Source organism: Pyrus communis, chromosome 15 (genome assembly GCF_041283825.1).
Source record: "Pyrus communis isolate YQ-2024b chromosome 15, ASM4128382v1, whole genome shotgun sequence".
Classification (NCBI taxonomy): Eukaryota; Viridiplantae; Streptophyta; class Magnoliopsida; order Rosales; family Rosaceae; genus Pyrus; species Pyrus communis.
In genome coordinates this window covers 18,763,851-18,790,226 of record NC_142579.1, presented here as the reverse complement: position 1 = coordinate 18,790,226, position 26,376 = coordinate 18,763,851, and the positions used below count along the sequence as shown (strand labels likewise).

Below are 26,376 nucleotides of genomic sequence, written 5' to 3'. Positions count from 1 at the left end.
GACACTAAATACTTGAAATTGGCCAACAAATTTTGAAATAATAATAATTTTTTGTGAAATTCAATAGGATCTCACTCTAACTTTGAAGTTAAACCTCAATATGCTTTAATAATTAACCTTAAAATTATATATAACTAAAATATTTTTAAGGCACTGAACAGCGATTGTATCAAATTTAAAATCAAATATGATTTTTTACTCCAATTTTTTTGGCACGTAGGAGATGGCTTTAGATCGAAACGAGTCATTTCACAATCATTTGGTAATAGCCAATCAAAATCAAACAATAAGCTAATGTTGAAATTGCACAGTTGTAGGGGAGCTGAGGCGCATCTTATTGACCAGTCAAAACCAAGAAACTAATTATAATTAACTAGTATATCTTTGTTGGATGAGTATATTTAATTTGGCTGTCATGCGCAATGCAGCCTCAACAAACATTAAAGCACTTCTGCTCATTCGTTTTTCCCAGAAACACTTTTTAGAAGTACATCAAAACTTTTGTGAAAACTATAAGCACTTTTAAATTTTCACCAAAAATAATGGCGTCGCCGCTTATATGAAAGTATACATGTGACATTTGAGTCACTCAACATTCAACCATAGTAGTATGTTGAATGTGCACTGCTGCTTTTGCAAATAGCTGAGATGGTTTTCCATCCACACAGAAATTGCCTTTTATGTGAGAAAATATCAGTATTTGGTAGAAATCCCACCACATCCGATCAACTAAATTAAATTGAAGAACTGTAAATATAGGCATCCCAAGTTTTAATATTTGAATCCAGTATGCTTGGTCTGGTTCATTTTATCAGTAACCTCATTCGGATTCTAGGATACAACAAATGATGTACATTATGAACCAAGCACCAATTACTTGGCGAGTTTTAATGTTCAAAACGACGGAGTGGACTCTGAAGCTGTTACGCTATACACTAGACATTTAGCGGAGGGGATGTCATCATCGTTTTGTATTATTTCTTCTACAGCATGCGTGAGCAAACCAGATTCCTTCTGAGGCTGGTTATTTCCTTTTTATTGTAACTTACTCTTCGAAACTTAGATTTCTCAAAACTGAGGCTGATGAGGCCTACGTAGCTAGATAAAATCTGGCTGGCCTGTGGAAGTCAAGCAACGATGCCACATTCGGCTGTTAGGATCCACCAGCCTGGGATGAGAAATGACCTCTGGAATTGGAAGGTATACATAATGAGTGTTGCAAGTGCCAACTGTGATGCCACTGTATCCAGCAAATGCACCATGAACCTGTCGTAGCCATGCACACATATTGAATGTACTTCAGAAGAGATAAAATAGGAAAGAAATGGTCTTGTGCAAATATATTTACGTGTGTATGGGCATGCAGATGTGGGTGTTTGAGAAAGAGAGAGAGAGAGAGAGAGGAAGAGACTCACAGCATTTTGTCCTAGCACAGCGCAGAGAATTCCATCTGATGCATTTGCACGACATGCCCGGATCATGTATGTGGGGTCTATATACTTCACGTCAACGGGAACACCAGCCTCTTTAAAATGCTTTTTTGTCTGGCAGAAGAATAGATGGTTATAGTCACCAAAAATGTTTCATCAAATTATGAACAAAACAATTAAATCAGTGGAATTGGATAATCAGAATATCAGATATTTCTTATGAAAAGAAACAAAAATGGTCAATTATTATTACTCTGCTCCGAGTCTTGATCCTACTTTTGTCCGTCAAGTAGTCCTAATAAGACTCATTGCCTACTGGAAGCAATCATGATATATACGCGTATAGCTTTTTCATATTTGAGGTAAAAATAAAAATTAAAAAATTCAATTAAAAATTAAAAAATCCAATGATAGTATGCGAGTCTAAAATTGAGTTCTCAAATGCAATGGAAATCATTATTGCATTAAAACACAATCACTAACCTCTTGCTGAATATGCACGCCAATATCTCCAAATACCATATTTCCAGATGCATCAGTAGCATTGGTTTTCTGTATTAAATTCTGAACGAAAAGAACCATATAGAAGTCAACAATCTCACCATGTAATCCAGAAAAACATCAACCAGATAAAAATCGGAAAAAAAAAAAAAAAAAAAAAAGATTTGGACATGAAATCCAGGGAAGAAATGATCATTATCCTTGATAGGTTAAATACACAAGTTTTTTATAACCAAAAGAAAAAAAATGTAGCTTTTTTCTTAACATGATAAGTTATATATGCAATAACCTACAAGATAAAATAAGACTTGAAATAATGATTCCGACTCACCTGCCCTGCTCCCTCTGCTACGCAGACCACAGCTGATCCCTTTGTTTGAATTAGGTATTTCAGATGGTGCAAAATACCATGAGGGCCATGTATTTGAAAAGGAACCTTGGATGTGCATATATCCCTACCATCAGTGGAGGGTCGAAAATAAATGAAAATAGCATATATCACTAGCACGGAGGCAGTCAAAGTACCTCAGGTATCAAACATATGTCAATTTGTCCACTAGCCAGGGATGCATGCATTGCTATGAACCCACTGCTACGACCCATCAATTTAACAATTCCAACGCCATGGTAAGCACTATGTGCCTATTACAAGATTGAGGAGAAAGATCAGCTTATCATGTAGAACCCTTGCAGATCAGCTTATCATGTAGAACCCTTGCAGAAACATAAACCCACACATGACAGAAAAATATCACATACCTCGATGTATGCTGAATTTATTGCCCGTTGAGCTTCTTCAACAGCCGTATCGAAACCAAAAGTTTTGTCCATCAGCAAAATATCATTGTCTATGGTTTTCGGAACACCAACTACAGCCATTCTTAACCGTCTTTTACGGCACTAAAAGCAAAATAGGAAAAAGACAAAAAAAAAAAAAAAAACAATTAGAACCTACAAAAATTAAGGAAAATGATAAAACCAAGCATTCACGACTTGCAAAGACTATAAGATTGTCACAAATGAGACTCCCTATGAAAATACTCCCAGAATATATGTCCAGTACACCATTTCTCCGCCTCTACCAGTATTGGCTAACACATTTTAATAGTAATAAACAGACAGACTATCCCAAACTATAGCATAGTGCACTCATTCCTGCCCGAAAGTTTTCCTTATTATTTTCTTTGGTCATTGTCATGTAAGAGATGGCATTGTACTAAAATCAAAAGAACCATACCTTATGCAAGTCCTAGGAGGGCAATGTTAGGAAATTCATTTTTAATAATGAATAAATACCAGATTCAACATGACATAATGTACCATTAGTACAGATCCTCAAGCTAACTAACCTCATTGTGTATTGCATCGGCTCCAGCATGTGTGCCATTTCCACCCAAAACAAAAAGCATGTTGATTCCTCTTTCCTGATATCAACACGCAAATACATAGATCATGACAATGAATTATAGGGGAACCATGATGCTTCAATATTACCAACTTCCGAAAAGAAGCTTTTCAAGCAATCACCTCCAAACTGTCCACAATGTCACTAACGCTGGGACCTCCACGTGAAACTCCTAACAAGCTTCCACCAGAAAGATGAACATTTTGAACCACTTTCCTTGATAGCTGAGAATCAAATCCGGTCTCAACATATTAGTCTACAACATAAACGTGTTCTCCAAATAGAGAAAACATATATTTATATTTAAGCATAGAAAGGCTGCAAGAGAAGATTGTTGAATTCATATATGACAGCTACTTGCAAGACAAAAACAAGAACTTACTGCCATTTCAGCTAATTCTTTGTCAGAAAATCCACGGTAACCATAAGGAATCCCCACAATCTGTTTGACACCATATATTTCAAGTGTGATGACAATCTGCAGAACGTATACGATTGATCCATTTGTGAATGTCATAAGCGTTAGTCAAAAGGTCAAACTAATAGTTAACGTCAAGATAAAGTATGAATGGGTCTCTGACTAAATCTGTTCTAAGATTTCAAGAGTCTTTTACTCTTTAACAAGTCTTTTAGTACTGCTATGAATCTTTTGAGGTTCTCTGTAGCTTGTAGATATTTTGGTGAATGACAATTAAGTATCTTTGAAAGCCTTTATGCATTGACTGCTCCATCTATACTTTTCTCCTCTCTCTTCTCCTCACTTCTCTAAAGTTCTTATTACCAAAATTTATACCATCTGTAATCCTAAATCGCCTAGTTTGTCGTATACTTCTATATCAGTATGTGAAAATGGAAAACAGTGTTTTATCAGAAGTTTATATTACAGATTCTTCCACATCATGAATTATTAAATTTACTAACAATACTTCCAAGGCCAGTGCTGATAAAAACGATAAGAAAAACTATAAAATTAAAATTATTTGTGGTTATAATAACCTGTCTGATGACGTCATTAAGACCAGGGCAGAGCCCTCCGCATGTTACAATTGCTGCTTTCACTGCTTCTGGTTTAAAATATATTTTTTCCCGAGGCCCAGCACGATGAACCCTGGAAACTTTCAGTATCATATTCAGTATATATTGAAGTTTTCAAATTAAAAAAACTGGAATCACCTATGCTAAGCAAGCAAATATATAAGTAGTATATAAGTTGCAATTTTTTAAAGACCTATCACAGCCTAAATGCAGAAAATTTTGAAAAATATGGATGGAAGCATTTACGCTCCATTCTGAATTTACGTAAAGAGTTAAAAAGATGACTATAGTATTAGCCAAAGAAAAGAGAAGTACTACACTAGGTTAACTTAAAGAAACATGGTAATTTGAAAAGGATGAAGACTATTTCTTCAAAATCCTACATATTGAAAAAAGCAACATGAATGAGGAAACCACTAGTCCAATGGCTCACTCACCAAACGTCCTTTTGAGCTTTCACCCTGCAACAGGACTACCAATCCCTGTCAAAATGGCCTTGCAGGGACATAAACCATTAGAAACATTGACCTAGCAGTCTCCCATTCACAACCAGAACTCACAGAAACTCTCTGTTTTTCATTTCTCATTGGAAAACATCCAAGGCAAAGATATGCCCTCTCTAAAAATCCGTATGGTTAAAAGCATCTTCAACTTATTCACACTCAGCACTTCACATGGGGAAATACACAAACAACAAAAGAAAGTTGAGAGAAATATTTACCATTGCTCCACCCAAGTACAATTAGGATCAATGCATTCAGCACCAGCAGACGTATGTGACGAGTAGTATATAGTCTGTACATATTGAACAAAAACACACACACACACACAAAGAGCAGTCTTTAGAGATTTTGGCATGGGAGTCATACATACCATTACCATTCAACTGGGTTCAATCCAAGTAACAAAAACCGAAATGAGTAATCTCGTAACCAAGTGAAGGTGCAAATAAATAAGTTTCCCACAACTTCTCAAGATTAAGAGTCAACCATTTAGTCATTAACTGAATAGAATGACTAACACCGAGCGGTACACCATATAGTGCTCCATAGTGATTCAACAAATTCAAATTACAATATAACTTTACAACATTTGAAAGAAATTAGAAAATGGGGGTGCTTTGTTTACCTTAAGGAGTACCCGGTCATTGTTATTTATGTACCCGTGCCACTCTTCGTCCGACGGGTACCCACCTGCAAAGTCTTCGATCACCGGAGTCCTGCAACATAATATCAACCAATTTAAGGGCCTCCCAACTAAAATTCAAAAATAAAATCAAACAAAAAAAAAAAAAAAAAAAAAATGACCTCATCCTTAAGCAGAAGGTGGAAGGAATGGGAACGGAGTCAGGGAAAACATCAGTGATGTGAGGGATGTTGAACCGCTTCTCGAAATCCCTCTGGAACCTGGATTTCCAGTCGGGATCGCTGAAATCAATCTGCTGCCGGCTCTGGCTCTTGCTCTGGGCGAAGATGCGGTTGCTGTTCTTGGCGACTCCCCCGGAAGTAGTCAGTAGTCTCAGAGACGGCGGAGAGAATCGGTGAGAAGCGCGGTGGTGGACGGCGAGTCCCGGCGGGGCGATCGCGTGCGAGAGAGTGCCCATGAAACGGAGATGTTGAGGTGCAGTGAAGTTCCGAGTTTGCTTCTTCGATCAATGCGACTGTTGGAAGATTTACAGAGAGACGGAGAGTGAAATAAATTAAAGAGGGAAAATCGAAAGCAACGAGGGAGGGCCGTACGAGCTGACTAATTAGCAGGAACAGAGAGGGAGTGGGGCCTTGGTCACCTAACTCCCTCCGCCACCTTCACGTCTCTTTTCAACGTTCGCGAAAAGCCGGCTTTTTGTTTTCTTTTTTGATATTTTTGTTTTTTAGGATTTACTTGTAACAATAATTTGAACTTCGGGAAGAGTATTGCTACACTTGTCATATTTTTTATATTATATTTGTATCTTTTTTTTAATAGTGTTGAAACTATCAATAAATGTGGGTCTCATCTTTATTAAAATTGAGAAATGTGGTACAGATATGGTATGAAAAATTTGTTAAGTAGCATTTTTTATTTGGAAACCGAAAAAGATGAAGTCGTAGCTAACTTCAATATTAAAATTTTCCTCTTCTAAAATTATATGCTCGACTTACAATGGGTTTAAGTTTAAGGATCATGCTAGGGAGACTAAATTTGTAGACAAAAATTTGCAAACTAAATGAAATGGAAGTTGATGATTAAATTATTACTTAAATGTTGATTAACGTGCTCATTCCTATTGGTGACACATCATTTAGTTTGTAAATTTTGCTAACAAATTTAGTATCTCTAGTATTACCCTAAAAGCAATGAACACTATTTATATTGAAACAAATATTGTGATTTCCCTATTAAAATCAGTGTAAGAAACTGACACACAATTCCAATCCTACTATGATTGCTAAGTATCAAGATTCATTTAAAGTTTCAATCCGAAACTAATTAAAACAACTTTGAAACTCTTTAATAAGACAATTTCATACTAATTTGAAACACAGTGACCGGGTCTAACTCCCATTATCATACTCATATTCTACCATTCTCCAACTTGAGTATGAACAAGTTAGATACACAATCTTCAAATTATAATAGAAGTGATTGCTTATGTCTTATAAAAAGAGTTCTCTATCACATACAAGCTATCCATACATTTCAAAACATAAAACTAAAAATCTCTGCTACTATACATAACACAGAATCGGTTCATGATTACTATTTCCAATTTGTATACATAACAATGTGAACTTATAGAGCAAACCAACATTATTCGCTACCACTCATTTGGCCAAACTTAACAACAATATTGTTAAGCTTCAGTTAATAACAAATTATGATGGCGTTCACATTACTCAAACTCAGTAAATAATACAATAATAATTCAACCAATTGCTTAATCAAAACACAATTTGATTTATAAGCATAAAAATAAATTATAACTTTACAAGAAGAACCAACTAGCAAAACAAAAACAAAATTGTTTGCTCACAATCATCCATGTCAAACTTAGGGTGAGCGTCACAAGTTCCTTTACACAGGGCACCAAAATTTAAGGGGGCCCCAAAACAAATTTATATTAAATGTAGTAATATAAAATAAAAATAAAAATAAAAAAATAAAAAAATAAAAAATATATATATATATGGGTGTAGACCCACAAGGCTAACATGTCTCTAATCCCAACCCATCAATTCCGTACAAATTATATAATTTCACAAAACTAGGATGTCACTTGTTTTCTTAATTTTCACGCCAAAGTCCAAACAGAGTCTATTTTCTCTCAGACACCTCATCCCTTCTTGCTACTTTTGAGTCCTCTGTCCACTGCATTTGTTTTTTTTTTTCTTCCCACAATTCATTAAACCCTACATCATAATTTCATCTAGTTGAATAAAAATTTTCAAATTACAAAGACAATTTAAGCGATCAGAGTGATGCAAACTTCGATTAAAATAAGTAATTACAAATTTAAGTATTTGAAGTTGGAATTTGAAAATTTAGGTATTTCTCATCTATAATAAATTTTTTCTTTTATACTTTTCAAGGCAAAATTGATAGAAATTAATCAAGTAATCATCACAACAAGAGGGAGTAATCATAAAAACTACTAGACGCACGCATTGCAGACTATCAAGTTTTATTGTTCATACTTACTAATCTTGTTTGAGATATAAAAGATGACACTTACTAGAAAATATCTATATGTCTACTTAAAGCGTCAAAGAAAAAGAAGGGTTGAACAATTGACTCAGTCTCAAAAATGAGCTATTGATAGGTTCTTTGTTAAAGAAAAAAAACCACAAAGTTAAATAGATGATTTAGTTAATGAACAATACATTGACAATGAGAAATTAGTTGATGATTTGAGCCCTGATAAAATTGATGACAATCTTGAAGAGAATGATAGTTATGAGGATGCTCCTAATGTCTTCACTGGACAACCGAGTGAGTCCATTCCCTTGAACATTTATGATCCTCAAATTTGGGATAGCCTTGATCCTAGATGGATTGATTTGTTAGCATAAAAAGGTCTTGTAAGAGATCTATCAATTGAGAAAGGTCCTAAAGATCAGTTTAATAGGCGTTTTAATGCAGCATTTTACACTCGATACTTGTCCAATGGAGAGAAACATGATAGAGATTGGCTAGTGTATTCAAATGATATTGATAAAGTGTTCTATTTTTGTTGCAAATTGTTCAAGCAATGGCCTCTCAAATGTCAAATAGCAAATGAGGGCTACAAAAATTGGACACATTTTAGTGTGAGACTTAAAGAGCATGAAACTAGTTCTGATCACATCTCGAACATGACCACTTGGATTGATTTGCGTCTTAGATTGGAAAAACATGAAACAATTGACAAAGTTCTGCAAGACCAGGTCAAGAAAGAAAAAGAGCATTGGAGGGAGTTACTACAAAGGTTGATTTCCATTATGAAATATCTAGCCAAATACACTTTGGCATTTCGTGGAACGAAAGATACGCTCTATGGAGAAAGTAATGGAAATTTTATGGGCCTTGTTCAAATGATGGCTAAATCTGATTCACTGATAAAGAAGCATCTTCAATGTTTTCAAAATAATGAGATTCGTTACCATTATCTTAGTTATACCATACATAATGAATTGATATTGTTGATATCAAGTGAAATCAAAGCTTCAATCATTCTATAAAATAAAAGAAGGTAAATATACTTGATTGTACTCCTGATATTAGCCACCAAGAATAGATGACTTTGATCTTAAGATGTGTGGATGTGAATAGTACTCCAGTAAAAGTAAAAGAATATTTTTTGCAGTATCTGAATGTGACTAACACATCTAGACAATGATTGTATGAAGAGTTACGAAATGTATTAAAAGCTCTTGATCTTGATATTGGTGATGTGAGAGGGGAAGGATATGATAATGGATTAAATATGAGAGGGAAACACCAAGGTGTGCAGAAAAGGCTTTTGGATATAAATCCTTGGGCAATGTGTACTCTATGTAGTTTCCATAATCTCAGCTTAACACTTTGTGATATGGCAAACTCTTGTGGCAAAGCTAAAGACTTTTTTGAAACAGTACAATGTATTTACAGCTTGTTCGCTAATTCTATAAAATGATGGCAGATTCTGAAAGAAAATATAAAATGAATAACTCTCAAATCATTATCGGTCACACGATGGAAAAGCCATGTTGCAAGTGTTAAAGCAATTCAATTCAATCCTGTACAAATAAAAAAAGTTTTACTCCAACTAGCAGAAAGTGACAATGACTTAGTAACAAAAAGTGCATCTAAATCTTTGGCAGCATATGAGATTAGGAATTTTGAGTTTTTATTGGGCACAACTATTTGGTACAAAATATCGGTTTCTGTTAATGAGGTTAGAAAAGACTTGCAATCTAAATGATGTTGCTATAGAACAAGTACAATGATTGATTGCTTATTTTAAAAAGTACAGAGAAACTGGGTTTGCGAAGGCCATGATTAATGCCAAAAAACTTATTATTGAAATGAAAATTGATTCTGTGTTTTTGAAAAAGCGTCAAGTTCGTAGAAAAAGACATTTTGATGAAAGTGATGACGAATCATCCCAATCAACTGAATAATTAGCGGATGAATCTTTTGTTGGAGCAATATTAGAAAATATGAAAAATAACAATATAATTCAAATGATAATAATCATAAAGAAAATCACAACATCAATAGTATACAAGATTAATATAAACAACTAGAGAGAAAGTTGGAAAACTTGACAAACTTCGAGATTGAGGTTTGCATAAATATAATGTCCTAAGGACATAATTTCGCCCCTACTCTTGTGCCTGTAGTTTGGTACGTGTCCGTCTCCCAGGATTCAACAATCTATAATCCGAAGTCGAAGCACTTCAATCTCGGACTCTAGCGAACTTTATATATTCTGTACTTTCAAGACACGACTTGCAATTTGACAAACGAAGAATGAGAGAAAGAGTGGGGAAATCCTATTTCTCAAGAGTAAAAATTAACTATAATTTTGTATATTAATGATGATGATTTCATGAGTTTATATAGCACCCAAGTACTTCTTGTTAAAGAGATGTAACTTTTCATCTTTAAGTATACATCATTTGACAAGGGAATGCACTTAAATAACATAACCTTTCTAAGAAATATGGTCAACACTATTTTTCATTCAATTATTAAAATTATATATTACAATATTTTATATTATAATATATAATTTCCAACAGTCTCCCACATGAATGAAAAATCAGGAAGAATTTGAGAGTACATGCGGACAAGAGATGCATCGGGAGATGTGTCTTTTGGACTTGAACCTACCCTAGTGAATACTTATCGGATTTACTTGGTGACGCAGTGGATGTGAAAAATAGTGTAACCATATTTCTTAGAAATGTTATGTTACTTAGGTGTATTCCCTTGTCAAATGTTGTATACTTATAGATGAAAAGTTACATCTCTTTTACAAGAAGTACTTGGGTGCTATATAAACTCATGAAACCATCATGATTAATATACAAAATTAGAGTTAATTTTTACTCTTGGGAAATAGGGTTTCCCCACTCTATTTATCTCATTCTTCGTTTGTCGAATTCTGAGTCGTGTCTTGAGAGTACAAAATATATACAGTTCGCCAGAGTCCGAAGATTGAAGTGTTTTGACTTCGGATTATAGATTATTGAATCTTGGGAGACGGACGCCTACCAAACTACAAGAACAAGAATAGGGGCGAAATTATGTTTTTAGGACATTGTATTTATGCAAGCCTCAATCTCCAAGTTTGTAAGTTTTTCTAACTTTTCTCTCTGGTTGTTTATATTAATCTTGTATACTATTGATTTTGTGATTTTCTTTATAATTATTATCATTGGAATTATATTGTTATTTTTCATATTTTCTAATATTGCTCCAACAATCTAAAGACATAAGTTATTATTTGGAACAATAAAAAATATGAATGTATGCAATTTAATTGGGTAGAGATGAAGCGTTAACCCCATAGAGCAATTCTCATAAAACTGCGGTACTGATATTTAACATTCTTATGCATGTCTGGGTAGAAATGAAGCGTTGCATATGATTTGCAGGACTATATTTCCATGATGTTATTTGGTTTGTGTTTGATGGTCTAAGAATTTTACGATTGTCTTCACTTTTCTTAAATGCACATCTGACATAATTTATGTGGGGGTCAATGACTTTTGTAGTACAGTATACAATATACTTGTGTTATTTTGGGATGAATATTTCATTTGAAAATTTGATATAAATAGAGAGATTAAATTATTTCACGAGTTAGTGACAAGTGGCCTAGATATCTTCATGAGAAGGCATTCGATGCTTTAACCAATCAGTTGGGTAGAAGTAGGGATAAATAATGCATGTGCATAATGTGCATGGAAACCGCTTAGCGGTTCTTGACTTTATTGTTGACTCATTAACCATTGTAATGTCTGCAATGAAAGGGTATACTGTTTCGATTCAGCACCACCACCCTCTAAACTTTGATTTTGTGAGTAGAAGCATATATATGTATGTAGGCTGAAACCAGAAATGGCTATAGTTTGAATGGATTTCTCCATTTCAGTGGCAAATCCAAATCTTGTTTGGATTCTAGATGATGCTTGAATATATGTCAAGTATGCAACATATTGAAATTTCTCAGCCAAAATAAAAACTTGGATTGATCACTGCATTGCACCTAGAATTAATATCCCAATGGCATGTGGCAGTAGCATGTATCAAATACAAGTGAAATGAAATGAGTATGACGATATCCATAGATGAGATCAAAGGCCAAAGATATAATTGGAAGGCCTGACCATGTTTGTAAAGCAGATTGATCTATGCCTTATTTAAGAACCATAGGTACATGGTTTTTATTACATTTGAGCAAAACACAATGAAGAAGAGTTTTGCCATGGCTCATGATTTAGTCATGTTTGGCAATGAATTTGACATTGTTGTCCATAGAATATTAGCGTATAAACTCAGTTGGGATGTGTTATCTTTGTCTTAAAAAGAAAAATAACAAGTGAATGGTGGGGGTTCTGCCCAAGGATGCAAGCCAAGAAGAGTTTTTCTTATAATGGCTAGTGAGGCACGAATGCCCTAGAGTATGGTGCCATAATTAAGTTACAGAGATGAATGGAACATTGGTAGAGCCTAGAATGATTGGCAATAACTTCTTAAAAGGAAGTTATGTGATGGAAACTACAAACCAATCGAGTGTTGCCATAACCCAAGTCTCGATAAGAAAGTCAATGAATTTGGATTAGAGACATAACATAACCTAATGTTGTCTAGAAAAGCCAAAATAGTGAGATAAGACATTGAAACTGTGGGGATTTCTTATAGAAGTGCACTAGAACAAATATGGCTTATTTAGTAGGCAAAATTAGGTTTGGTTGTTTTGACGAGTTAGCCATGGTTTTAAGGTACTTAAGGTACATTATCATGGAGTGTAATTTACAATACGCAAAGTAGATCCACATGTACGTGAATGATTCAAGATGCTAGATAATTGAATTTTTTACAATGTGACGTCAAAGTAAATAGGTGGGTATACATGCAATGACATGAAAAATATTTTTTAGAAGATATAGTCCAATGCATATAATGTGATGCTCTATCGAATATGGGAAAGAACAATGTCTAAATTGAAAAGAGTAATTTGCACGATAAAAGAGATCATAAGCAACATATTTTATGATAAATGATTTCTAAGGTATAAAGAGGTTAGAGACCTTCCTACAAATACCTTAAATGTGGGGGAGTATGTTCAAGGGATTGCAAATTACTTACTAAAGTCCAAAGATGTATTTTTGAGGATTTGACATTGTAAAACAACTACTCTCATATGAAATATAATTTCATACGATGAATTGTGCACACCATTATAGATAGTCAACCTAGTAGTGGATCCAATTATTAAAGGTTGAACTAAAGAGTAAGTTGATCATCAAGCGGAATGAGGCTAAAGCCAACATAACTAATGAATCAGTCAAGTGGAAACCTAACTTAGTTAATTGGAGATCCTATGGTCTAAGTTCAATAAGCATACTGGTTGAGCATGATTCAAAGAAGTTAAGACACTATATACCTCATTCCTATGATGGAAGAAGTGTGTTGTCTGCAGAAGTTTTAGGGTGTATATTTATGCTTAATGACAATGATATCTTACAAATAAGAGGAATAAAACAGACTATTCTTAATCAGTGGTCACCTATGTGAGAGTACAAGTTGGTTGCTTCTATGAGAATGAGATGGCTAAATTATCTAAAACTCTCATGAATCCAGGATTTGTTTAAGATCAAAATGAACACAACCGTATGAACTGTAATATATTAGGATTACTAATGTGTGTTGCTTATTGTCTCGGTTTACTGTTGCAATGAACAATTCAAGATCTTCCACATCCACTGCGTTACCAAGTAAATTCGATAAGTATTCACTAGGTAGGTTTAAGTCCAAAAGACACATCTCCCGATGCATCTCTTGTCCGCATGTACTCTCAAATTCTTCTGAATTTTTCTTTCATGTGGGGGATTGTTGGAAATTATATATTATAATATAAATTTTTTATAATTGAATGAAAATAGTGTTTACCATATTTCTTAGAAAGGTTATGTTAATTAGGTACATTCCCTTGTCAAATGATATATACTTATAGATGAAAAGTTATGTCTCTTTAACAAGAAGTATTTGGGTGCTATATAAACTCATGAATCCATCATCATTAATATACAAAATTATAGTTAATTTTTACTCTTGAGAAATAGGGTTTCCCCACTCTATTTCTCTCATTCTTCGTTTGTCAAATTCCGAGTCATGTCTTGAGAGTCCGGAATATATAAAGTTCGCCAGAGTCCTACGATTGAAGTGCTTCGACTTCGGATTATAGATTGTTGAATTTTGGGAGACGGACGCCTACCGAACTACAATCACAAGAGTAAGGGCAAAATTCTGTCTTTAGGACATTGCATTTATGTAAGCCTCAATCTCCAAGTTTGTCAATTGTTCTAATTTTCTCTCTAGTTGTTTATATTAATCTTGTATACTATTGATGTTGTGATTTTCTTTATGATTATTATCATTGGAATTATATTGTTATTTTTCATATTTTTTCTAATATTGGTCCAACATCTTTTATGGTTCATTACTTCTTATATATTATAGATCAAGCTATTGGTTCACTAAATGGAATATTTGAAGAATATCAAGCATATGATGATATATTTACGTTTTTGTTCACTTTAGAAATGTTGAATTCGATGGACAATGATAAATTGAAAGATTACTGTGATCATCTTCAAAACTTTCTCAAGAAAGGTGACTTCTTTGATGTTGATGGGGTTGTATTATTTTGTAGAGTTGAAGCTTTTACGAGAGCGTTTGCTGAAAGAAATGAAGACATCCACTGAGATATTGAACTACTTAAAAAGGATGTGTTGTTTTCCAACTACAAGCATTACATACAAAATTTTGTTGACTGGACCTATTACCGTTGCATATGCGAAAAGAAGTTTCTCAAAGTTAAAGTTTAAGTCATACTAGTGATCAATCATGTTGCAGGAAAGGTTGAATGGACTTGCTTTGATATCGATTGAAAGTGGTTTTTTAGAAAAAATTGTTTATGAATGTTTAATTGATGATTTTGCAGAAGCATCTTTAAGTGAAACTTCAATGCTAGACTTTTTTTAAATTTTGATCATTTGGTTTCTTAAGATTGAACTGGTTGTTGATTATTTAGTAATATGGTTAGTCTTGTACCTTTCTTTACATTTAATGATATTTGGAAACCGATGATTAGTTTGAGTTTTAAAGTTTGTTTCAATATTGCTTTTTAGCATCAATACTTTGTTCTATTTTTTTTAAGATTGTCTTAAGAAGGGCCCCTTTTATCAATTTGGCACGGGGCCCCTGAAATCTTAGAGACGGCCCTTAAATAACATGATCATCATCTAACTAGAAATGGTTAAACTTAAATCTTAAAAAAGATTCATAAGCAACACTAGGATTGATTATCCTACAATTCCACCAACTACCTTATTAAGTTAGAAATGATTTTAAAACATCATAAGAATTATAATTCAAAACTAATTAACCAACCTAAATACCGTCAGACTTATGCTCACATTCGAACACTTGATTCTCTCACTTGAGCATAAGTTGAAGGCATTGCACAACCTAATGATAGTACTTAAACTCAATTTGAAATAAAGAATAATCACACCATTATGCAAACAGTTTGTGTATCAGAAGATGGTCTCAATTCATTTGGAAAAATGTATCAAAGCATAGTCTCAATCTATTCGGAAAAACTTATCTTACATAAATCCAAAATCACTAATTTCAACAATATTTAAATTAGAATCATGGTAAGGACAATTTTAAACTCTTTAATAAGACACTTCCCTACCAATTTGAAACACTATGACTGGTTACTATTTGTTAAATTTAAATTCCTTTTCAATTTGTCCTCATATAACAATATTATCACAATCTAAGTTTTTAATAATTTTACTTTACAAATGTAGCATTTCATTGATGTGTTGCAAATAAAAGTTGGTCATGTACATTGAGCATGGTGAAATTAATGGAAAATTGTGACAAAATTGACAATTAACAAGATATTGGCAAGAATTAAAAATTTAAAAAGGGTTCAAAGCCAAATTGAAAGTTCAGAAAAATAAATAGAATAAAATCTCAAAGTTCTAAGATCATTTCCAAAGTTTTTCCACACCAAATGGGATGAAAACTGAAAAATATAATCAAATGTTTGTTATAAAGGTGACTGGATGGCTGGCCACTAAGCACTATGTTGCTCGTGATTTGCTTCTATAAAAGCAAGTCTTATGGAACCAATACACCTAAGGATGAAAGTAAGAAGTTCACGGAAGAGGAAGAGAGAAAAAGAGAAGAAGGGCAAGAGAGAAAAGAGAGGAAGAGGAGAGGGGATAATAGAGAGAGTTATTTTGTACTCTTATTATTCTAAATTATAATGGAAGCACCACTGTTGCTCCGAGGACGTACTTCAGTCACATTGACTGTAGAGGAACCTTGTAAATTTTGTGTCTTATTTCTTTTATTCCACTGCACACACCATCGATTTTACAACACATTATCAGCACGAGAAGCTCTCTTGTCAGTAGAAAGCACAACGCCACAAATCCTATTCACCTCTGTCGCCTGGAATCTCACAGATAAGAAAATCTTTTCATTTCATCTTAAAATATTTGTACTACTGATTTTCCTAAAGAAAATATATATATGTTGTTGTATGACTGTATATCATCCTTTGCAGAAGCAAAAGAGTACAGACTCAATATTCGTAAAGAATCCGACAGCCATGTAAACAGCCTCGGAACTCTAACTTGCAGATATCGGATTGAAATACTTTCTTCTCCAAAGTTGTTCATCCGCCCAGTACCTACAACATATCAAATTTTCAGAAAATTCCAACGGTGCGATCATCGCAGATGCCTGAAATACCAAACCAGTTTCTAATTTCCGCAGAAAATTAGACAGGCACATTATGAGTACCAAAACTCTATTTCAGTAGCTCAGATCGAAACTATTTCTTCATGAAAGTTGTTCGGTATCCTCTTATCCATATCATACTAAAATTTGAGTTAAATCTAACGGTTTGATCTTCTTATAAGTTGTTGACACTCTTGTCTCCTAAACTTATGGGAACCATTTCGATTTTTTCGAAACTCATCGAGGAGGAACACCAATTGGAACTTATTGTTACTACTACTTCCTGAGTAACTAAAAGGACTTAGAGTTGTGAAATAAAAACAAAAATAAAAAGAATGAAACAAAAGAAGTGGCATACCAAGAAAATGAAAAAGCAAAAGATGAGGACTTAATCATTGCATTTTCTGTTTTGACATATTTATGTGAATGGTGTTGGATTAAAGCCCATGTCACAAGTTCTATTTATTTAAAGCAATTTATTTACAGTGGGTAGAATTATTACCCTTTGCTTTAAAGCTTTGATGTTTATGTGAATGGTGTTGGATTAAAATCCATATCACAAGTTCTATCTATTTAAAGCAATTTATTTACAATGGGTGGAATTATTACCCTTTGCTTTAAAGCTTTGATATTTATGTGAATGGTGCTGAATCAAAGCCTTTGTCATAAGCTCTATTTACTTAAAAGCAATTTATTTACCATGGTTGGAATTACCGCCTATTGCTTTAATTTATTTATTGTACTTCTTTTTGTTATGATGAGTACGTACTGGACCCGAAGTTTCTTGATCAAATCAGAACCTAAAGTTTCTTGATCCTCATCACATAAAATGATTGGACCCGAAGTTCCATCATGCAAAAAGATCATACATGAAAGTTCCTAGATCCTCAAGATCGAACATGAAGTTCCTTGATGAGTGCCTTAAGTTTGAAGAGTCGAAGTACCACAACTTAATTGTAATAAAGGACATAAGAGTCTCAATCCATAGGCTATTAAATAAGGACCAGAAGTTCCTTGATGTATGTATATGATGATATAATGCATATTTGCTGGAGAGTTTACATCTCAAAGTCTTGATGATTATTGCATATCACTGGGCATTGATGTTAAACGCCATGTTCCTTATGTCCATACCCAAAAATGGTTTAGCAGAAGCATTTATTAAGCGAATGAAATTGATTACCCACGCTCTGCTCATGAAAATGAAATTGCCAAGCTTCTGCATGGGGACATGTCATTTTACATGATGCAATATTAATTCGGTTGAGATTTGTTGCCAACCATCAATACTTCTCAATACAACTCGTGTTTGGGAACCAGCCAAATATTATACATTTATGAGTTTTTGGTTGTGTTATCTATGCGCCTATTGCACTGCCACAATATATTAAAATGAGGCATCAACACAAACTGGGAATTTATGTTGAATTTGATTCACCATCTATCATTCAACATTTGGAATCTTGATTAGGGATATGTTTACCGCGTGGTTTGGGGACTATCATTTTGATAAGACAATTTTTCCGCCGTTAAGGGGAGAAAATAACTTCGTTCTAGAAGAACGATGAGAAAATATCATTCCAGAGGAATGATGAGAAAAAACTATTCCAGAAGAACGAAGAGAATTTGTCTTATTTTGATTCATAAAGCAATCAATATAAAAACGAAGTGAGAATAATTGAATGATGCAACGATATGTAAATCAAATGCCAGATGCATTTAATGATGCAACGAAAGTGATGAAATCACATATACTTGCTACAAATGTGCCTATAAGAATTAATGTCCCTATTGGACAATATAATGAGGCAATAAATGATTTATCTATTGCGCGCCTGAAGCGTGGCAAACCTTCAGACTCAAAAGGTTTAGTTATTTGAAAGAAGAAGAATATGGCACTACTGAACTATTGCATTCCCGAAGCATAACTGTTGCATGCCAGAAGCATGACAGTCGTCGCATGGATATACGTCCCAGAAAGGACAATCCGCGGACATAGGAATGTTGATGTCTTATGCAAGAAGCATGATAGACGTATAGGCTCCAATGACTCAACTCCCGAAAGTGGAGATTACTATCCAAGCTCTATAATGCTCAAGCCGAGGTTATGATCTGCATTCTCTAAATTATGACTATCCTGGAAAAGAGTGTAATGCCCTTGAAGAGGCAATGGATATCCAAAGAAATGAAAAACTTTTATGCATGTGCATGTGCATGCACATAAGAATATGGGATCAATGATTGATGACAACCAATGGTAATTTTGGTTTTTACAAGTAGCTACTAAATTCATCAATAAGCTGTGTTGATATTGAGTCCTTTTCTTTTTCCATCAACAAAATTATTGACCAAAATGGAGAAAGGCAATTCCATTACAATTTTGTAAGAATGTGGAAAAATAGACCTATATACTTGAATACAATACAAATAGCCAAAGGATGTTGAACCTAGAAGGTTACATATGGGCATTTGTAATACCGTGAAATACACTCACATGATATGACACAAGGTTATAAACAAGTTTATATGAATGGAGAATTATATATGAAGGGCTATGAGTCGCCCACATCATATCTCCATAAGTAAATCCCTCAAGTATACATGGAAGCAATTTGCTCTGTACAAATTCCAAAGAAAAATATGTCATGAAGTGTAGAAAATCCCTGAAGGATTCAAATTGCTTGAAGTAAGCCCCGGAAGCGTAAAGGATAAAATATGTATTCAATACCAATGGATGGTATAAATTGTCTTAGTGAGTACTTTCATTATGATATTGTTGCAACATACTAAAATCTCTTGCAATAGTTGATGATATTAAATTGAAACTCCTGACGAGTTTAGAAAGAGTATAAATTGTTGAGAGAAATATTGTCTCGAACTGCAGATCGTACAATATGCCAACACGAATCTTATCCATGATGTTTATGATATTAAGATTATGAGATGAATACTCAAATGATGTAGACACTAAGAACAATCATTTATCTTCGAGAGGGTAATGATAAATTGATATTTGTTCCAGAAGTACCACATCTTAGTGAAGTATATGCTTTATTGTATTTGACACAATACATTGAATGAAATAAAGCTTATCCATTAATATCTCCGAGAAATTACAGACATGTACATACACATGAGTTAAAAATAAATAGGATGAAGCCTTCACAAAGGTTGCTCATGTGAAGCCTCATTACTCGGCAATACCTCAGAAGGGGGAGACACTAGAGATTGATCATGTGACGCCCCAGTACTTGGCAAAAGACCACAAGGGGAAGACATCAGTTGCCTTCGAAATCTAGCAACGAACCTTTGGTGATCACTTTGAATCCGACTTTCAGATTCCTGTAGTTGGTCGAGCTTTGTTTTCATGCTCGTCGAGTAATTATTTGCAAGCATGTGTAACACTCTATTCTCTTGCTTGAGCCCTCTGATCTCTTGTTTAAGACTTGCCACCTCAGCCATCAATGATTCAACTTCGCGAGTTCGAGCAAGTAGGTTTTGGCCCATATTGGATACAGAGCCCGCACATTGAACACTCAGAGCCAATGAGTCTTGAACGGCCGACTCATCATACCGTTTTGAAAGGATTCTGTTATCCTTTGGAGTGAGAAGATTCCTAGCCACCACAGTAGTGGTTATGTTATTCTTCATCACAGAGTCCCCAATCGTAAGAGGACCATTAGAAGATAAGAAGGACGGGCGCCGTATATGATCCTGATGTTGCTCGTCTATATCACTCCTAGGACTCAAATCTAAGTAAATGTTAGATGGGCAAGCCATTTTCAGAAATGATGAAGGAAAAATGAGGTCAAATAAAATCTCAGAAGTGCAAGAAAGGGAAAATTTCTACAGGCATCAACTTTCTGAGCATACCCTTGAACACAATTGATGTCTCTATAAAAGAAGAGGCAACAGAGCCACTTGTTCAGAGATCGAAGAGGCACCGCCCAGATTTTCCTGAATAAAGTTTATTGGCATTTTTCAGACGCAATCTCAGCTTTTTCGGATATCGCGTACAACTTTGTCAAAGATCTTTGACAAAGTTGAAAAAGCGTAAATCTTACTGTTCTAATTACACCACAGTTGCTGACAAGAGTAAAAGCACAACACCACTACTTGCTATTGAAAAATCTCTATATATGTCGACCTTCGTTCTCCATAACAAGGTAGACTTGCAAGAATACCTAACTCTTCCTCATCTTCGAGAATGCATCTTCAACAAAGCATCTAGAAATACTCAGTTTTCTTCCTCCGAGAATACCTCTTCAAACCAGTCACACTAGAGTAAGATTACCTCATATCATCAGGGATGAGAGCAAGAGTATTTCATATCATGCAATCTCCCTGTCATTTCCTTATAAGAACAAGGACAAAGGAAAGCAATATGTCGGAACTTCCACTCAAACTTTCGGTAAGAACTGACTGCTTGGAACCTTTCCTGATTGCTTACCTAGAATTGCTCTCGAGTACTCATCTTCAACTGTTGATGAAGTTGGGCCTCAAGTCATCAACACCACAGAATAATTGGTTCGTTGTTGGCTTTTTACACTAAAGCTGCCATGCATGGATGAGTCACCAAGAAATGAAGGACTATTCAAATGCAAGGTTTGCATTCCACTCCTGCATCAAAGGACAAATACTACAAGAGAATATGCCAACCTGCATAGGGAAAATACCACTTCTGCAAGGGGAACAGATAAGGCAAGTGAAAATGATACATTGAAACATGTGGAGACAAGCACAACAAAACACGTGCCAGTTCATCCCCAACAAAGCCTAAGATCACTTGTCACATGAAGCTCCTCATGGTCTAATTTCATTCAAGATCAACCCTAGACAACCCTTGAAGAAATCACAAGTCCGATTCAAGATCAAGTGTCCACCACCCTTGAATCAAATTTAGCTCCAGATAAATGAAGTAAATTCAGACTTTTGGAGGGAATCATAAGACTTTCCAGCCCAGTTCAAAAACAAGCCTGTGGAAAGTTAACAACAAGTAAAGCACCTCTTTTGGCAACTCTTCTCGCTAAGAGACTGAAGCAGAATGATCAACTATCAGCCTAAATGATTTGAAATCAGGGGGAGCATCCAAAAACAGATCAAGATTTTAACGAGTCAATCGAAGACTTGTGGCCATCCAAGGGGGAGTGTTGTAAAGGTGACTGGATAGCTGGCCACTAATCACTATGTTGCTCGTTGCTTCTATAAAAGCAAGTCTTATGGAACCAACACACCTAAGGATGAAAGTAAGAAGTTCATGGAAGAGGAAGAGAGAAAAGAGAGGAAGAGGAGAGGGGATAATAGAGAGAGAGTTATTTTGTAATCTTATTATTCTAAATTATAATGGAAGCACCACTATTGCTCCGATGACGTACTCCAGTCACATTGACTGTAGAGGAACCTCGTAAATTTTGTGTCTTGTTTATTTTATTCCACTGCACACACCATCGATTTTACAACAATGTTTAATATGTTATTGTAACTACGACTGCCCAAGTTTAACGGCTAAGCTAATTGTATATATTCCAATGACACAAACACATGGGTTGGTTAGCAATCCAGAGACACGTGAACACGTACCAAACTCATGACTCGATCTCTTGTCTTTCGATCAAACTGTCAAAGCTGCCTACTTCAAGCACCAGCTCGCAGCTATCTTTAAACGTACTTGGTTTTAGTTTACTTCTAGCGGGTAGTTCCTTGTTACTAAAATAGCCACAATCTTCGGTTGGTAAGAAAATCTTAAGAAAATGGTGTTCGAATTTTTTACATGTCCAAGAAAAGTGAAATGGATGACTCAATCATGTGCAGTATTTGACGTTGACGTGCCTAGTTAATTTGTTACACATTGTGGCATGCGTGTGTGTGTGTGTGTGTGTATATATAGTTTATAGTATAAGATTCTTTTGATTGATGCTTAAAAAAGGATAAAATTATAAGATCAATAAGAGTTGACAACAACCATACAAATAGTTGCGTAGTTGATGAGTTCGCGTGCTTGTAATCGTAAGCCTAACAAGAGGAGTGCACTGAATGGAGGATAGGGTTGTTGAATCAACCTCTACAAATATACTTTTTGAAATGGAATTATTCCCACATCCAAAAGCAGAAATGTAAAGTCGCTAAGATTATAATCATACGTCTCTGTAATAACAGTTTGCCAACATAAATATTTGTATCGTTAAAGTGTTTGATGATAAAATGTTTCCTATTATCATATTTGTAATTTGTGTATATATGATGAACGATGTAGGTAGATCTGGCATTCATGTCGTATTTTTCGTGTTCGTGTCATTTTCGTGTCATACCCGTGGCTTAACAGGTCGTGTCGTGTAATACCCGTTAAAGTAAACGGGTAATATGACCCGACCGGAAATCAACCCGTTAATATTATCAGGTAATATGACCCGACCCGCTACCCGTTAAGAAAATTATATTTTAAATCAATAAAAATGAAAATGAAAAACCAAAAAAATGTAAAATATAATACTAAATTAGTATATACATACTAAATTTCGGAGTTGACCCCTTAATGAAAGTTTTAAAGTTTTTCATTACGAGTGATTACATTTTTCACACTTCTACAATAATTATTATTAATTTTTCACTCAAATAAATAACATTGTTCATGAGATTTGGAGGGTTTTAAAAATCTAAACGACCATGTAACCTTGCCAATGGAACTCAAAACTTACATGTTATTCCTTTTACAAAATCCTCAATTTTCATAGATCATCATGACATAAGATTTTGTGGTATCCACTTCTGTAAATATTTTAAATTGACGATCAAATTAGTTCTTTGTATTCATATAGGATCAAGGAGTGTAGCTATAAAAAAATCATCAAAATCAGAGTTAAAATAAACGTTAAATCATGATTTTTCGTTTATAACCGTCAAAAAGTTTTGTCTCGTTACTTGATCTCTGAATGTTTGTTTTTTGCAATTTTTGGCGTATGCGATCTCGAAGCATATATAAACCTGTTTGACGGTTGGATCGTTGAAATTAGTTTCATATGATGCATATCCCATCAAAACGATAGATTCACTAACACTTAAGAGTTTATTTATACTTTCATCAAGTATAAAATAAGATTTTATGGTATCCACTAGTGTAAATATTTTAAATTGAAGATCAAATTCATTCATTGTATTCATATAGGGTCAAGGAGTGTAGTTGTAAAAAATCATCAAAATCGGAGTTAAAATAACCGTTAAATTGTGATTTTTCGTTTATAACTGTCGAAAAGTTTTGTCTCATTACTTGATCTCTGAATGTTTGTTTTTTGCAATTTTTGGCGTATGCGATCTTAAAGCGTATATAAACAAATTTGACGGTTAGATCGTTGAAATTAGTTTCGTAGGATGCGTATCCCATCAAAACGATAGATTCACTAACACTTAAGAGTTTATTTATACTTTCATCAAGTATAACATAAGATTTTGTGGTATCCACTAGTGTAAATATTTTAAATTGAAGATCGAATTCATTCATTGTATTCATATAGGGTCAAGGAGTGTAACTGTAAAAAATCATCAAAATCAGAGTTAAAATAACCGTTAAATCGTGATTTTTTGTTTATAACCGTCGAAAAGTTTTGTCTCATTGCTTGATCTCTGAATGTTTGTTTTTTGCAATTTTTGGTGTATGTGATCTCGAAGCATATATAAACCAGTTTGACGGTTGGATCGTTGAAATTAGTTTCATAGGATGCGTATCCCATCAAAACGATAGATTCACTAACAATTAAGAGTTTATTTATACTTTCATCAAGTATAACATAAGATTTTGTGGTATCCACTAGTGTAATATTTTAAATTGAAGATCGAATTCATTCATTGTATTCATATAAGGTCAAGGAGTGTAGCGGTAAAAAATCATCAAAATCAAAGTTAAAATAACCGTTAAATCGTGATTTTTTGTTTATAACCGTCGAAAAGTTTTTTCCCGTTACTTGATTTCTGAATGTTTGTTTTTTGCAATTTTTGGTGTATGCGATCTCGAAGCATATATAAACAAGTTTGACGGTTGGATCATTAAATTAGTTTCATAGGATGCGTATCCCATTAAAACGATACATTAACTAACACTTAAGAGTTTATTTATTTATATTAGGCGGGAAATGGATGGGTATAGGCTACAAAATTTCCCAAACATTAGGCGGGAAATTAATTATTATAATTTTTTTATGTTTTTGGTATTTTTAAATTACTTGATATTTTTATTTTTAATGTGTTTTATGATTTTTAATCTCAATCTTTGCCTATAATATACTATAAAAATAAATAAATAAAACTTAAATTTTAAAATTTATATAGAATAATAATTAATAAACAATATATACATATTCATTATATCTATTGCATTTTATAGTAAGTTTTTTTTAGTAGTTTAAAAAATTAAAATCATCAAAATAGCATTTTTCTTATTGTGTCGAAACAGGTTACCCGCGTGTTATTCTCGTGTAAACCTGTTAAGGACCCGTTATTAACGGGTTATTATCGTGTGACCCGATTAGTTATCGTGTTGACCCGAAACCCGTTATTTTCGTGTCGTGTTAACGGGTCGTGTAATAAATTGCCAGGTCTAGATGTAGGCCCTATTATCATATTTGTAATCTGTGTATATATGATGAATGTTGTAGGCCCAAGTATAGTCTACCACAAATATTGCAGGTATTGTTCAAATTTAGCCACCTATTACTAGGTGTTGAGTTTTATTATAAAAGGCCTCAGTGATATTAAAGGTGGAAACTCCCATATATTTTGTATATTATTTTCTCATAGAGCCGATGTGATACTCTTCAACAACATATACATCTATATATATATATATATATATATATATATATATATATATTCAACAATTGTCGTACATGATATTTGAATTTAAAACTTTTTACAAGTATACAACTAAGGGTTGGCAGAGATCCATTTAGTCCTTTTCAACAACATTATCAGTACTTGAATTGTAGCCCTAAAATGGTCAAATTAAATTGGTTCTCTGACAAAATCATGATTGTTAGAAAACCAAACTACGTCGAAACTAGCTAGCTAGCAGGTTAAATTTGCTTTCAATTTTATCTGATATGAGCCTGTTAGGCAGGTGGAGCAGCATCCAAGGGCGGAAGCATGGAAGATGAGGAGATGGAGAAAAGAGTGGCAAGGGCCATAGAGATGTGAACGGATGAGGAGATGAAGAAGGAAGAGAAATGATGAGGGAGCAGACCTGCGAGGAGATGACAAGAAAGGGAAGTGTTAGGGTTGGGAAACTATGAATTATGCGAGGAACATACAACCCAACAATGAATGTAGTTAATTGTATAGTTCTTTATTTATTTTTGTTCTTTGTATTTAGCAATTGGAAGTATTCTTTGTATCTTCGAATATGAAGAGTCATTGTACGTCTTTATAATGTATTCTTCACACTCAAATCAATCAAAGGAAATCAATAGTTGGTAACTTGCAGTAACTCACTCTTACATGCCCTGATATTGTCGTCAATACAAT

General features: G+C 34.1%; 1 protein-coding gene across 1 annotated transcript; it reads right to left on the bottom strand.

Moving 5' to 3' along the window:
- Positions 1–699: 699 nt before the first annotated feature.
- On the bottom strand, positions 700–6,220 carry LOC137745928 (ATP-dependent 6-phosphofructokinase 5, chloroplastic-like). Its single transcript, XM_068485963.2, has 13 exons — positions 5,679–6,220; positions 5,500–5,590; positions 5,093–5,166; positions 4,333–4,444; positions 3,719–3,814; positions 3,459–3,560; positions 3,281–3,355; positions 2,691–2,831; positions 2,457–2,573; positions 2,263–2,367; positions 1,914–1,994; positions 1,416–1,544; positions 700–1,266 (listed from the first exon to the last, which is right to left on the bottom strand). The coding sequence occupies exons 1-13, from the start codon at positions 5,972–5,974 to the stop codon at positions 1,099–1,101; spliced, it is 1,587 nt and encodes a 528-aa protein (XP_068342064.2). The 5' UTR covers positions 5,975–6,220; the 3' UTR covers positions 700–1,098.
- Positions 6,221–26,376: the final 20,156 nt, after the last annotated feature.